The sequence below is a fragment of the Glycine max genome, chromosome 11 (genome assembly GCF_000004515.6).
Source record: "Glycine max cultivar Williams 82 chromosome 11, Glycine_max_v4.0, whole genome shotgun sequence".
In the NCBI taxonomy this organism is placed as follows: Eukaryota; Viridiplantae; Streptophyta; class Magnoliopsida; order Fabales; family Fabaceae; genus Glycine; species Glycine max.
The window spans coordinates 24,134,502-24,150,128 of record NC_038247.2 but is presented as its reverse complement, the minus strand read 5'-3'; the positions used below and the strand labels follow the sequence as shown (position 1 = coordinate 24,150,128).

General features: G+C 32.2%; 2 protein-coding genes across 5 annotated transcripts in view; one reads left to right on the top strand and one right to left on the bottom strand.

The window, feature by feature from the left end:
- Positions 1-358: 358 nt before the first annotated feature.
- Positions 359-15,627, top strand: part of LOC100794065 (gibberellin 2-beta-dioxygenase 8-like) — a 16,148-nt gene continuing 879 nt past the window's right edge. Inside the window, exons 1-2 of the mRNA NM_001255802.2 lie at positions 359-952; positions 10,425-10,749. Of these exons, the coding sequence (NP_001242731.2) occupies positions 441-952; positions 10,425-10,749 (837 nt within the window). The 5' untranslated portion in view covers positions 359-440. The remainder of the gene's footprint in view (positions 953-10,424; positions 10,750-15,627) is intronic.
- On the bottom strand, positions 5,710-8,412 carry LOC112998388 (tRNA ligase 1). 4 transcript variants are annotated; one of them, XR_003263442.2, is made up of 5 exons: positions 7,880-8,412; positions 7,448-7,742; positions 6,657-6,707; positions 6,401-6,476; positions 5,710-5,950 (listed from the first exon to the last, which is right to left on the bottom strand). XR_003263442.2 is itself a non-coding variant. In XM_026124439.2 (3 exons), the coding sequence occupies exons 2-3, from the start codon at positions 7,695-7,697 to the stop codon at positions 6,688-6,690; spliced, it is 270 nt and encodes an 89-aa protein (XP_025980224.1). In that variant the 5' UTR covers positions 7,698-7,742; positions 7,880-8,412; the 3' UTR covers positions 5,710-6,687. The 4 variants fall into 4 exon arrangements, 2 of the variants coding, with proteins under 2 accessions (XP_025980224.1, XP_025980225.1); XR_003263441.2 differs by having other exon boundaries at positions 5,710-6,476; XM_026124439.2 differs by having other exon boundaries at positions 5,710-6,707.

Genomic DNA, 15,627 nt, shown 5'->3' with positions numbered 1-15,627 from the left:
TAATGACAAGTAATCTTTTTGTCAGTCAAATAAATTTAATTCAGTCTATTGATCATGTGAATGTTATAAATTTTTGTTTTTATTCTTACTAATAAAAGAAAAAAAAATCATTTTGTTGACAACATCCATGCAACATGACACCCATCCAGTAGTAGTAACTAGTAAGCGTGTCTGCCCATTTTTAAAAAAAAAAATCATATATAATAAAAAGAAATAAAGTGTAGGTTAGTTAAAAGTTAAAACAATGAGGCACTATCATTTTTTGTTTTTCGATACTCTATCATATATTTCTCTATCTTGGCTAGCTAGCTTTTTATTATATTATTATATGGTTTGAGGGCATGGCCAATTAGCCACCAATCTCATCCAAAGTGCATTCATCACAAACTATTTTCATTTCCTCAACCTTATTAAAGAACAACACACTCACAAACACACACATGATAGATTTATATATATTCAACCTTCCCACCAACAACAACAACAACAATAACATGAACAACATAGAGTCCTACCCTCCGGTTCTCCGCCACCTAGACCACCACCAACTACCACCACCACCAAACCCTGACCCGGATAAAGACCCGACCCAACAAGACTCGGATCCAATACCCATCATAGATTTTTCATGCTTAAACCATGACAAGAGCAAGTTGGACGAAGCTTGCAAGGATTGGGGTTTTTTTCGTTTGGTAAACCATGGGATTCCCATGACCCTTTTGAAGAAGCTTCAAGAGGTGGCCAAGGAACTCTTCTCTTTGTCCTTTGAAGCAAAAGAAGGTGCATGCAGTGGCAGCCCAGTGTCCTACTTTTGGGGCACCCCTGCCCTAACGCCATCTGGGACAACAACGAGAGGCCCCCAAAACATGAATTGGGTTGAAGGCTTTGATGTGCCGTTGAGTCAACTCCCACACTTCAACCCTCATCAGCTTCCCACGCTCGAGTCCATCAGGTAAGACACAAAGTTTTCCAACCAATATAAACTCTTGCATTATTATTGATTTGTCTTCTTCCACATTTTTCTATGCATTTTGTTTCCTTTTGGTTTATTGCGTTTTATTTTTTTGTTTCTTTCATGTGTACAGGCCATCGGGTCTATCTTTTTGGATTGTGTGTGCATGTATTTGTGTTGGAAAATTATAATGTTTTTAAATCTTTTTATAATAATATATATTATTACTCCTTAATTATAAGAAATAATTGATTAATTTATATTTATTGTAAATATTTGTTAACTTAGTTATCAATATTAAATTTATTTATGATTACAATATTTTTTAAAATTTATCTTTAACCTTACCGGAATCTATTTATTTTTGTATAGGAGAAAAAAAGAGATAATTTATGATATTTTGATAAAAAAATAATTAATGAAATATTATAAAATGGTATTTTATTTTCTAAAACTATAATGTCTTAGAAATAATAAAGACAGGAGAAGTATGTATAAGTCATTGGATTACAAACATAATATATAGTTCATTGATTTTCATAATAATTTTTTTAAAAATTATAAAAAATTACAAGTAAAACAATTTAAATAAAAAAATTTATAATTTTATTTTTTGTGTTTATCTTTTTTCATTATGACTTGAAAGAGATAAATAAATAAAATATTTTTACAAATTATTATATCTATATCACATATCAAAATTATGTGGTTAACAATTTCTAATTGGTTTAATATTAACCCTTTTTTTTTCAAAAATGCAAGTCATTAAATACAAAAAAGTACTGACAATGTATGGTAATTTATATATTATTTGGAGATTGGGTGATAGAGTAAATATTTTTATGTTTTAGAGATTTGTTGTTGGTTTGGATGTTTTCGAGATGTTGAATTGATGTATCGTATAAAATTAAATATTACTAAATAATTTTTTTTTATATAAAATAATAGGGAAATATTATTAAAATATAACCCAGTGTTGAAAATAGGGATCGATGGATCTTGGCCATTGCCTCATGGTTTTGGTTGTGGGGTACCCCGTACCCGTCACCTTTTTGAGATTATGACATTGATGGCACTGCATGAACGGGGTGTTTCGACCAATTGAATTGTGTTATTGCATATATGGAGAAAGATTATCAGATTTGATAGTCGCGTTTAACGTATAATTTCCTTAATTAGATATGAAAGACCAACAAAACTAGAAAAAAAAAAAAGAACAAAATGATCGAACACTTATACTACTAGCAATCACATCTGTTCACTACTACAATTTAACTGAAGCTTTTATAATTTAACTGAAGCTTTTATTCAGTAATTTATATAATAAAATTTACATTTACATTGAAAATAAACATAAGCTACCCAAGTAAATTTTTAATTTTAATTAAAAATGACACAGAATAATTAATAATTTTGCATCTAAATTTTGTCCTTAAATAATTATTGATCTCATCACTTAAATTCTTACGCACTTAAGCACAAATATAAGCTACCGCATGCGAAAGAGAAAAGTATGTGATTGAAAAACTTTTTAGAATTATCTAGAAGTGATTATCTAATCAAATTGGTCCCAAACCTATTAAATCATGAGAGGGAAAGGAAACAATTAGAGGAGAGAGAGACCTATCCATTGGGTGCTTTACGGTTCTTATTAGTATATAAAAATTGATAGGATAAGGTTGAATCTTATTATATGTTTCTTCTCATAATCCATATAAATTAATTACTTAAGGACCAACAAGCATAGGGTACAAAGTCATATATTTAAGGGGTGAAATCAAATTGTAAATTCTAGTGACTCAACTTATATATTAAAAAATTATTTGAATATTGAAACGCCCTAAAATTGTTTTAAACTAAATATATAATTAGGGACAGATTTAAGCAATGAGCCATTGAGGACCCGGACCCGGTCCTCCACATTTGTTTTTCAAAAAATTATATATAATTAAGAGCTGTTGTATATGACACCATATTTGTGAATATTTTCGAAAATTCACGGAGAGTACATAAGTATCTTTTTTTTAAGAAGAAAAAAAAACTATTTATATTATGTTACAAACATATAGATACATGAGATAAATTTATATGTACCATGTAAGATTTAAAAGCATATTACAACAACACTCCTGAACTATTATCAAATAACACATAATTTCACTTTTTTTTATTTTCCTATACTAATTCCTTTTAAATTTGAAAACATTACACTAACATCCTTTTATATATGTTTAGAAACATTACATTGGCACTCCCTAGACACTTCCTGAAATTTTACAATAATACCCCTACAAAAGAGATAAATATAATGGCTAAAAAAATAGATAATACATGTATAATTACATGAAATCTCGGGAGGTGTTGTTATAATATGCTTTAAAATTTATAATATTTTTATATCATTTAGTAATTTTTTATAGATTTCTAGAATTAATATATATTAAACGATACAAAATTATTTTGACTTACATTAGTATAAACTTATCATTTCTCGTTTATGTGTGTAATATGCATATATCTTTGACTTATTTCCCGACAACTTTTTATTTTGGTTTTTGTCATTCATTGTGAGTGTTTTCTTTATAATTACACTAGTTAAAAAGAAAAACTTCCCTGTCTCTATCTTTATTTTTAAAAATAAGAAGAAAAATCAGTTAAAAAAAAGTAGTGATAGTAGTTTTTTTAAAAGAAGTAACAAAAGTTACATCTTAAAGATTTATGAAGAAAATAAAAAATAATTATATGTATTAAAAGATAATTTAAGAAAAAGAAATATATACGTCAAATGAAATAATTGTCTTTTTTAAAGTTATAAATAAGAAAAAAATTTATACATGATAAATTAAGATCATATATATATATATATATATATATATATATATATATATATATATATATATATATATTAATTAGAATACAAAATAAATCTATGCAAAGTTTAGTAATTATCTCTCTATTTATCAACCTTTAAAAGGATTATGTTTACTGCTCAAGATTGGATCAAAACATAAAACTACCCGGACTCACATATAGTTTAATGAAAACGCCTAATAAGATAACATCTTTAAGAAAAAGTGCTTTGACGATAAGGGCATGATCATTGCATATGTCCTTCATGATAACCACACACACACTCCAAAAAAAAAAAAAAAATGGAATATCAGTAAAACCTCTCACATAAAAGGTCATCACATCTAGGCTGAAGGGTCCTCATATAAATTCCTTGCGTGTTATGGGCTTATGGCTGAACAATTTAAAATGTGATTGAATATCCATAAATGATGGAAGCCTGGGTTAGTTGTTGAGATTTGGATGGTTGACTATTTAATTTTGTTTCGTAAAATGATATATAAATATATAATAATTAAATGAGAGACTATATGCATGAGAGTACATGCAGTCCTGTAACCAATTACAAGATCCATATATACTTACAAAAATCTTTTAAAAAAAATACACAAAGTTGGTACTATCATTAATAAAAAAAAGTGTTTTTTACAATTTTTGAAGGATTTTTTACAACGACTTTTAATCGTTATTGAAGTTGTTATGGTGGAAAGTTAAGATTTTTTATAATCGTTTTTAAATCGTTTTAAAATGGTATAATTTTTAAGATAATTTAATTCTGAAATCTTCTTAGAATATTTTAAAAAAATATATAAAAATTAAAAATTCTAAGATTATTTTTTGAAAAATTATTTTAAAAAATCTATATTCTAAGATAATTTTTGAAAAAATCATCTTAGAATATCTTTTTTTAAAAAAAACAAATATTTTAAAAAATACATTCTAAGATAATTTTCTAAAAAATAATCCTAGAATATTTTTTCTAAAATTTTTTTTTAAAAAATAAAATAATATTTATTCCTTATGCTTTAAAAATAATAGTAAAAGAATCAAAAGACACAAAACAATAAAAAAAAAAAGGAATTAAGCTGAGGACCCACAAATTTTCTTGAACTAAACACATGCAAGGATATGTTTTATCACATTCCAACCTCCAAATACAGAATAGGAAGACAATACATATAATGGTAATTAAGCTGAAAAATTTGAAGTTGAAAACAAAAAAACTTAAAAGAAAGTAAATTTACGACACAAAGTGGGCAAAGCTCAGTACAGAACATAGATCATATCATTATATCCTACTAGCTAGTAGGATATAATGTTGAATAATTATAAGGACTGAAATTAATTAATTAGCAGAAAATATCCCAAGTCATATTGAAATCATGATCCATTGGAGGAAATTCATTTTCTGAGGAGGTTAAGGTATATTGGACCAACAGAAAGGTTACAATTTTTCTCTGCACCGCAGAGATTTAATATTGTTTCTAAGAAGTTAGAACCAACCATAACAACACATCATATGGCTATTGGGGAACTCAGGATCATTATTCTCCATACACACTCTATAATATCCTTACTACATATCAAAAATCTGTAATCATAGTAGCTATAGCCTATAACCATATAGATGCATACTTTATGATATCCTTACAATTCAATATCTGACTATATTGTTCAAAATACCAAGAATTTTCTTGAATTAATCAAGTAAAATAATCTTACCATAATCTTCTCGGGGACGCTGTCCACGGTCTCCAAGAAAAACAGTTACTAGTTTCATTTATATGCACATATGGTTTCTTTGAAAGATAAGGTAATAATAATGTCCATTTCATTGGTTTGAGCACGAATTAAAACTAAAGGTTAATTGGAATTAAAAAATGCATTAAAAAAATCCTACAAGAGTATAAACTTATAGTTACAAAGTGAATACCATTAACAGCCACATGTACTGAAAAGTGCATGTCGGAAGGGGGTGAAAGACATTAGTCAAAATTATACACAAAATGTAAGTATGCCTAGTTCCATAATCAAGAAATAGAAAAGCAAATGATCATAAACCGCATGTTGAAAGAGTGTCACATTAGTCACAAGCTGATCATTATTCATACATTTTTAACATCAATCCTGCAAATGAGAAAGCTGAACCTAAAAAAGAAAAGAAAAATTCAGAGACTGGGCAAATTTTGAACAGATCAAGATTGGAAATTAATAAAGATATTCCAGTTAAGATATCTTTAATAATTCTCCTCACACAACCAAAAATTTAACAAGGACACCCTGAATTTTGCAGAAAAAATAGAAGGTCTGAATGTGCACAATGTGACCAAATGTTTGTGATAAAAATATTTCAATCTTTAACTAAATTTATTAGAACATTGTAAAGCAAAATTTAAGAAACTGAAAAAATTCTTGTACATTCTTTTCTAGTTTTATATAGTTGCAATTGCCTGAAAAGTTTGTAGGAAAAATTGTTCCATCCTTGGAGATGCTTTTTCTGACACTACCACAGAATCCTAGAGATGCTATTAAATTCAATCCTCTTTGTTCTTTATCTATAATTTATAATTTTCCCTCAAGAAAATTATTAAATTCAACCTGCTTTTTTGAAGCTTCAGTTCCCCAAGCCTCACGAAACATCCGTCCAAGAACAAATACACTAACAGCAGTATAACTGTTCAAAAATAAAATAGTATAGCCAATAAATAACAAAAAGTAGTTACATATAAAATAGTATAGCCAATAAAACTAAATCCCCCACTGAAAATCAATCAAATAAAGTTCATCCAACTAGTAGTTATCAACCCCAAAAAAAATTATAAAAAAAATGTAACATGAAGTACAATCAACATACCTTTATCGTAGCCAAACCTTTTGCCACCAACTCAATCATCCTGGTCCGAACCTACAGCAAAACAGAATATACACAATCCATGTAACAGTTTTAAAACTATATAATATACAAAGGTAATTAAAGGAAGGAGAACAAGAGCTCATTATCCCGAAGAAAATAATTGTCACTTATAAAAAAATTCCTAAAAAAAATGCAAGAGCCTGAGTGTGATACAGGCAAGTAAAATTTGCCTTTAATATTGTTTCCAAGAAGTTAGAACCAAGCATAACAACACATCATATGGATGTTGGGAACTCTGGATTATTATTCTCTTAGAATCAATATTTAAAAATCTTGTGATTCCTTCATTTGTGAAAGAACTTGTGGTGCTAGGAAATGTGCCAGGATTGCTTGCAGGGCTATTTCAGCTACGATAGAGCAAAGTATTTGGCACGAGAGAAATAAACACATCTTCCCATAGCAAACATAAATCCTTCAACGAGACAAAAGTTCCTCTCTAGAACTGTTTATTACTTTATTTCATCCTCTCTCTGAATCCTAAAATCCTACTCTCCCCATAACTTCCATAAAAAACTTCTTCATTTTGTCTTGAACTATTCTAGAAGGCTAAGATTAAACACATACTTCAAAGTTCAAACATAAATCGCAGAAATCACATGATACATTTCGAAACAGGGAAAATTTGTGACAGAAAGAATATGCCTCTTGATCTGCCTTCTCATTTTCAAATTTAGGATAGAAAGTCGCTCTAACTTGTGCACGTGAGTAGGTGAAATTCTTCAGGAAATTACCGCAAAATATCTTACTCAAACCACTGCCACTGCTCTTTTGCGTTGAAGCCACACCTGCATCAACTCCAGCTCCATTTTCAACTTCAGTAACATTGCCTCCACTCGCAGTTCCATAAGATTTACGTTTCCAAATCACAGTCGAACCTTGCGCCGCAGTTTTCCCACTGTTTTCGCCAATACTCAATCCACCGAGCTTGTTACTAACAGTTTCCACAGCTGCGTCTACCGTAACAGATAATTGCCCCTTCATTTTCGCTTTTTCTTTCCATTTCCGCTCGACATGCGCGCCACTTCGCTGCAAAACAACCAATCGTTGATTAAAAATTTAGCTCGTTCGATCGGAAAAGCATAAGATCATCGAATTTTAGTTTCGAGCTACGAATTAGAGAAAGAAAAGCGACGATTTCGAAAATCGGAAGAGGAATAAAACACCTGATTGTGACGAATTGGCGAGAGAGAGCGAGGGAGTTAGGGTGCGATAAGAGTGAGCAAAGGGAGACAGTGTAGAGAAATCTCTGCGGTGCCGACATTGAAGTGAGGACAATTACACACGCGAGCACAATCATGATTCCGTCATTGTCAGAGGCGGCGAAGCTGGCGGCGACGAAGAAGGCCTCGTCAGGGGACATTGTGCCGTAGCACTTGGAGAAGACGGAGCGAGAGGATAGGGTTTTGGTGAGGTGAGTGATGACGATGTCGCGCGTGCGCTGAGTGGGGGGTCATATGCTGAAGGAGACAACGACAGGGGATTGGTCTTGGGCGGGCGGCGACGGCCGCGAGGCTCCCCGTGACAGCCTCCACTTCTACGTGGACCTGGTCGTGCCTGTCTCGGTTGTGTCATCGAGCCTCGACGAGTCGTGGGAGTTCAAACGTTTAAGGAGCAGGTGGAGGAGATAGGGTAGAAAGAACAGGAGTATTGTTTATTGGTGTGTTGGTGCAAATTTCAATGAGACAAAATGATCCAATTAAAATGTTGCGGGTTGGGAAAACACATTTTTTTAGAAGACAGTCTTTTAAAACCATCTTTAAAATCTTATATTTAACATCTTTTGTTTAAGAATTGATTTCGTAAAATATTTTTAAAACGGTTTTAAAAATCATCTTTAAAAAATTACAATTATTAATAAAAATGTTATTGTTTTATTTATGACATTAGTTTTTGTACAACTGTTGTAAAACCAACCTCATAAAGATATTTTTTCTAGTAATGTGTAATTGAAAAAACAAAATAGAACTAAATTTCCTTGCTTTGCTGAAATCCTAGCTCAAGATCTAGGTTTTGGAACCAATAGTCATTAAAAATGGTTTCATTTCTATATATGAACTCATATAAATGGATCAGGTTGTGGTTAATAAAAAAATTGTAGTAAATAAGTTATAATCATTACCTTTTTAACTGTAATCAATACGAGGACGAGGCATTAAATTCCAGCTAAGAGTGTATATGAGACGTGCATATTCATGTGCAGAGAGACCAAAGAGTGTGCAAGTGAAGAAAAAAAAGGTGATTGATGGATTCCTCGTGGACATCATATATATATATATATATATATATATATATATATATATATATATATATATATATATATATATATATATATATTGGGCAGAGAGAAATATGAGGTTCAAAACTAATGTTCTTCTAGTGGGTATTCTGTCAGGAACATTAACCAAGTGAAAAATCTGAAAGTTAGGTGGGTCGATGAATATCTTCTTGAATAGAGGATTCATCCAGTGTAATGGGAAGATCAACATCTGACTGATATTGTAACAAGAACATGTAGGGTTGATTTTATAGTAAAGAGACCATTTACACTGTCATAGAATATCTCCAAATCCTTCACATAGTTTTTTTTTTTTATAGATAAATGCTAGTTTTTAGTTTTGTTAAGATGGAAAAGAGGCTATTAATATTATCATTTGTAAAAAAGATTTGAACCCATTATTTCTTCTTCCTTTCACCCTTAACTTCTAGTTTTCCAATCATCCAGGGCAACCTTATATCTTCCTATATATAGTAGAGCACCTAGATTGTTTAAGGGAGGACAATCATTTTAATAAATTCACATGTTTTTTCTTAACATTTTATATTTTGCATCCCTAAACTTTTATATTTTACACCTTATTTTATGTATTTGAACCACTTCCTCATTTTAATATGTTACATTTTTTTTTAAAATAGTTTGTTCCCCCTTACCTGAGATCTTAGATCTGCCACTATCTATATAGTAAAAGTTGAATGAATCTAATTAGGGTGTACACAAATTGTGTTTGGTAAAATTCAATATATACTTAACACGAACAAAATATATACTCCAATTTAAGTTGGGATGAATTTGTGTATTTTTTTTTTTTTTTTTGTCAAATTTGATTAGAATCAACTCTGCCAAATGAATTTCGGATCAATCGAGTTCAAAAGAATCTGAACTGGAAATTTACATTTTAAAAAAATATTGTAAATAATAAATGAATGAAAAAATATATATAAATAATAATTAGAAAAGAAAATATCACATTAATTAATTGCATCATCAGATTCGCAAGATTTCAAAATAAAATCTATTACCCAAACTCAAAGCAATTGGGTTTGAATGGGTTATGTTGGGTTCGACCCAAACAGCATAAAAACCCAAACCTTTATGTTTAGATCAATGTTCGATCTGTTCTGGTTCACAAATACCTTTTTAAAAAAAGAAAATCGGTTCACAAATACATAAACTTATGAATATCCCTAAATCTAATGTTTCTTACAAAATATTATTATTTGATTAGAAAGCTTAATGACAAGAATTTATGGAGTAAGTTTTGTTTTACTCGAAATGAAAAATAAAGCCATACAAAAAGCTAATGGTCTTGAAATCATGGAATTAAAGTGAACTATTTCTATCATTTTCTATTTGAAGCCAATCTATTAAGTTGTGCTCATCAAAGTTAATTAATTAATTAACCAAATGCATGTATGTTTCCATGTTGTAAGACTTCCGATAAAGGACTACAAAACTCATCTGTCAAGAATTGCCACAACTTTATTTGAAGCTATGGCGAAGAACCTTGACCTGAGTCTAAAACCCTCAGAGCCGTACCTGGCAGAAAACACTGGAATGGTGCGTGTCTATCGCTACCCAAATTGCTCTGATGCAAATGTTGGTTGGGGCATGGAGGCTCATACTGATAGTTCAGTGTTGTCCATATTGAACCAAGATGATGAAGTCAGTGGACTTCAGGTGCTCAAAGATGATCAATGGCTAACAGTAAAACCCATTCCCAACACACTGATTGTCAACCTTGGAGACATGATGCAGGTCCAAATTTTATTCATTCCTATGCTTATATACTTTAATATCAACAATGATAAATTGCATGCTTAAATTATAAGATTATTGATGAACTAGGTTTTTATTGATTCAAAAGTGTGATGCATATGCTCTATATATAGAGTTGCTGATAGTGAGGCTGTTACAATTGACAGCTTACAGATAAGCATAACAGCTTTTACAAATAAATGAATAACATCTTTTACAGATAAGTAAATTTTTTTACAGATAAATGAATAACAATTTAAATACATTTGAATTTCTATTCTTGTGGTTTATCCATTACGCCCCCTCATGATGAAGGTGTCATCTGTAACCTTTATCTTGAAAGCGTGTTGCGCCCAATGGCTTAGTGAAGATGTATGCGAGCTAATCTTTGGTGGAGACATGAGATACTAGTAATTACTTGGCCTGAACCTATTCCCTCACAAAGTGATAATCAAGGGAGATATGTTTCATGCATGAGTGCAGAATCATATTAGAGCAAAGATACGTTGCTCCTAAATTATCACACAATAGTTGTGGTGGTTCATGCATAGGAACCTGCAACTCAGTTAGGAGGTTCTTTAGCCACATAATTACAGTTGTGGTTGTGGCAACAACACGCTATTTAGCTTCAGTTGACGACCTTGCTATTGTGCATTGTTCTTTAGACATCCAAGAAATTTGACTTCCTCCAAAGAAAATGAGAAAGGTAGAAGCTGAGGTCCTATCATCAAAATTTTCGCCCTAGTTTGCATCAGTGTATGCTAGCCATTGCTCGGAAGTTGGTTTTAGTAGCATGAGTTCATGGTTGATGATGGACTTTAGATACTGGAAGTGAAGTGTAGTTGGTTTATGCATGAACTGGGAGAGTTTATTTATGGAGAAGGAAATGTTAGGCCTTGTGAGGCTCACATATTGAAGGTTCCCAATTATTTTGCGATATTTAGTTGCATCTACAAAGGTTGTACCATCAAGAAGGTGAAGTTTGGACGATGGTGATAAGGGTGTGGGGGAAGGTTCTGCCCCATGTCAAACCTCTCAAGTATATCTCTAATGTGTTTATGTTGTGAGAGTAGAAGACCAAATGGCTTAGGGATGAGTTCGATGCCCAAAAAATAATATGGAGTTACCATGTTTTTGAGTGAAAACACCTATGAAATAGCTTCAATAAAATCACACAAGAACCTAGTGTTATTACCTGTGAGTAGTAAGTCATCAACATACACTAAGAAGTACGTTGTGATGCCACCCAAAGCATATATAAACAGTGAAGGATTGATTTTATTGGTCCAAAATACATATGAGGTGATTAATTCCTTTAGAGCGTCATGCCAGGCTCACGTGCTACAAGTCAAGCTTTGTAGCTTGAGACAGATCCATCAACATTGTGTTTGATCCAAAACAACTACTTACATCCCACTATGTTATGATCTTTTTTTTTTTGTTTGTTTGGCGCGGGGGGGGGGGGGGGGGGCTAAGGACCACGGACCATTCCTTATAAGTGCATCAAATTCACCCTCTAGGGCTTTTTTGCCAATGAGTATGTTTCATGGCCTCACATAGATTGGATGGCTCGATTTTGAAGTAATGGGTGCTTTGATGTTATGAGCATGAGTTTGGGTTTGAAGATGTTGTTCTTGGATTTGGTAACCATAGGGTGGCTACTGGTTGATGATGGTGTATTATCTCTGGGAGGGTTAACCGTAACAATTGTATCTAGAATTGAAGCAGAGTGATTTTGAAGAATTACTTGATGAGAAATCCGAACACAAAGGGACCTCTTGAAGTTGAAGAGGACATACAATTGGTTGAGGATGGGGTGAGTCATGGGGTGGGTTGAGAGGGATAGTAATATGTAAAGGTTGGTTTGTGATTGTGGTTAGGGTTTGGGTTGGTGGCTTTTGTGTTAGGGTATAGTAGGGAAATATGTGATCATAGAATTTCATATGTTTGGATGTATATATTTTTTGTGTTCCAGGTTCAAGGCATAGGTAGCCATATTGGAATGTTGCATATCCTACAAATATGCATGTCTGAGATTTTGGTTGGAGTTTGTTGGATGCGTAGGGGCACAACCATGGGAAACATAGGAAACCAAAGGAATGAAGGTGAGTAGGATTTGGTTCAGTGTGATGTAGAGCTTGGAAAGGTGACTGCGTGTTTAGTATTGGGGTTGAGAGTCTATTGATGAGGTAAGTGGTAGTGCAGAAGGCAAAAGTCTAGAATTGGGGAGGTAGGTTTGATGTGTGAAGATAGGCTTTTCCTATTTCAATTATATGTTAGTGTAGTCTTTCTGTGCTGACATTTAGTTATGGTGTGTGTGGAGGGGTGGTGAAGTGTGATATTCTGTGTGTATTAAGAAATGTTTTTAATTTGATGAACTCACCCCATTATCATAATAAAGGGAAATAATTTGCAAATTAAAAAAATTCTCGACAACAACTTTTGAATTTTGGAAATAAAATTAAGACGTTTGATTTATTGTTCAACATGTATAACCAAGTATACTTTGTATAATGATCAACAAAAATTAAATAATAAGAAAAGCCATCAAAAGACCTAGTGGGAGTAAGACCCCAAACGTCGGTGTAGATAAGCTCAAGAGGTTGCTTGCTTTTGATAGTGGATGTAGAAAAAGGTAGCTTGTGACTCTTGACACTACCACACGAAATGCAAGGTGAAGAATTGCTCTTTATTTCATGAAGGGAAAGGAGATGACTTATGATACAATCAAATGGACGCCCCAGAATATGATGCCATGGAAGGTGGTTGGTTGTGATAAGTGCTTTGGGTTTAGATGATGGGTGGGGCATGTGGTACAAGCCATTGTTAAGTTGTCATTTTAGAAGCGGAACCCTTGTCTTCAGATCCTTCACCAAGAAATGGTCAGAAAAAATTCAATCGAGATTGGGTTAGTTTGGCATAGGGAAGAAACCAATAAAACATTTTGAGATATATTTGGAACATGCAGTGCTTTTGGAAGGTGAAGAGTATAAAAGATTTTGAGATATATTTGGAACATGCAGTACTTTTGTGAACAATAGGAAGACCTGAGCCATCACCTACAATTATTTGATCTTGTCCTTGGTATGGTTGTGTGAGATGTAGTTAATCAAGATCACAAGTGATGTGATGTATGGCCCCAAAGTCCATGATCCAATTAGTCACACTCGGGAGTAGCACTCTAGCATGATGTGTTGCTAGAGCATTGTTGTGTTTTGGTGGGTATGGATAGCCATGGATCTTATAGCATACCTTGGTAGTGTGCCCAATTTTCTCACAGTACTGGCATATCACCTTTTTTGAATTTGGAGATGTGGATCTACCAGTGGAAGATGAATAGTTTGGGTTGTACCTAGACTGAGTGCTCTTTTTATAATAGTTATGCTTTACCTTTCCTGTTGCATGAGCAGTGGCTATGGAATCTGGCTATGGCTCATCCCTCTTTAAGTAATTCTCGAAGTCAGCAAGGAGATCATGGAGTTCATCAAAGCTAATTGGATTTTCCTGAGTGCGTAGTGTTGCAGTTACCTCTCTATACTCAGCATCAAGGCCATTCAAGGTGTGAATGACAAGATCAACATCTTTCAACGGAGAACTAATGACAACAAGTTCATCCGATATTGACTTAATACCATTAAGGTATTCATAAATGGGTTTGGAGCCCTTTATGAAGCAAGATAGATGCATGATTTGAGCTCTTGTCTTGTCGGAGAACATCTTGTGGAGGATGTCCCAGGCTTCCTTCGAGGTTTTGACGTTTCCCAGCATGATGATAACAATGTAGTCAACCGAGGAGATAATGGCATGAAGGATCAATTGATCCTATCATTTCCAATAATGAAAGTCCCCGCGAGATGGGGCAGGGCACTTGATTGTGCCATCAAAACTTATTAGATCATACCCCACAAGGAGAGTATTGAACTAAACTCTCCATGCTAGAAAATTTGCGTAGGTATGTTTGATGGAGGCATGAGTGTTTAGGGCCATGACTGACTATGCGTCAGTGGCTGGAATGATTTTTACGCCATTAGTGAGGGACGAAGTCATGGTGGCAGTCAAGGATCATCTACTGTTAAGGAAAAGCTATTGTTAGCATATAAGAGTATTGATGAACTAGGTTTTTATCGATTCTAAAGTGTGATACATTTGCTCTATATATAGAGCTGCTGATAGTGAGGTTGTTACCATTGATCACTTGTAGATAAGCATAATAGCTTTTAGAGATAAATGAATAAGAAGTTTTATAGATAAGTCAAATAACAACTTTTACAAATAAATAAATAACAATTTAAATACATTTGAATGTTGAAACAAACACTTTAAATACATTAAATTTTTGTTGTGGTTTATCCATTATAAATATACTTTTTATTTTTAATTTAGTTTAACTTTTATGTGCTATAGGTATAAAGATCTAATAAGATTACAAATCATTATAAATATAACTTTTAAGATTTATTAAGATTGCATTTTTTATTTTTCTAATATCATGAAATTAAATTCAATTTTGGTCTCCTAATTTTTTTTTTGACACGGATTTGATCCTCTTACTATTTAAAGTATAATTTGGACTTATCTATTAACCTTATATTTAATATTTAACGAAAATGTTAATGTTACACTCTCCTATATTTAGTCCATTATAATAACAAAAATTCTTGTTTTGCATGTTGTCACGTTATTACATTCATACTATCGTGACTCTCTATGTTGATATTTTTGTTAAATAATAAACATCAAGTTAATAGATAAACAAAAATATAAAATTAAAATAAGAGAACTAAATTTGTGGAAAAAAAGGGACCAAAATCTTTAACAAGAGTAAAGGGATTAAAATGTAATTAATTCGAATAATTATTACAAACTCAATAATCTTTT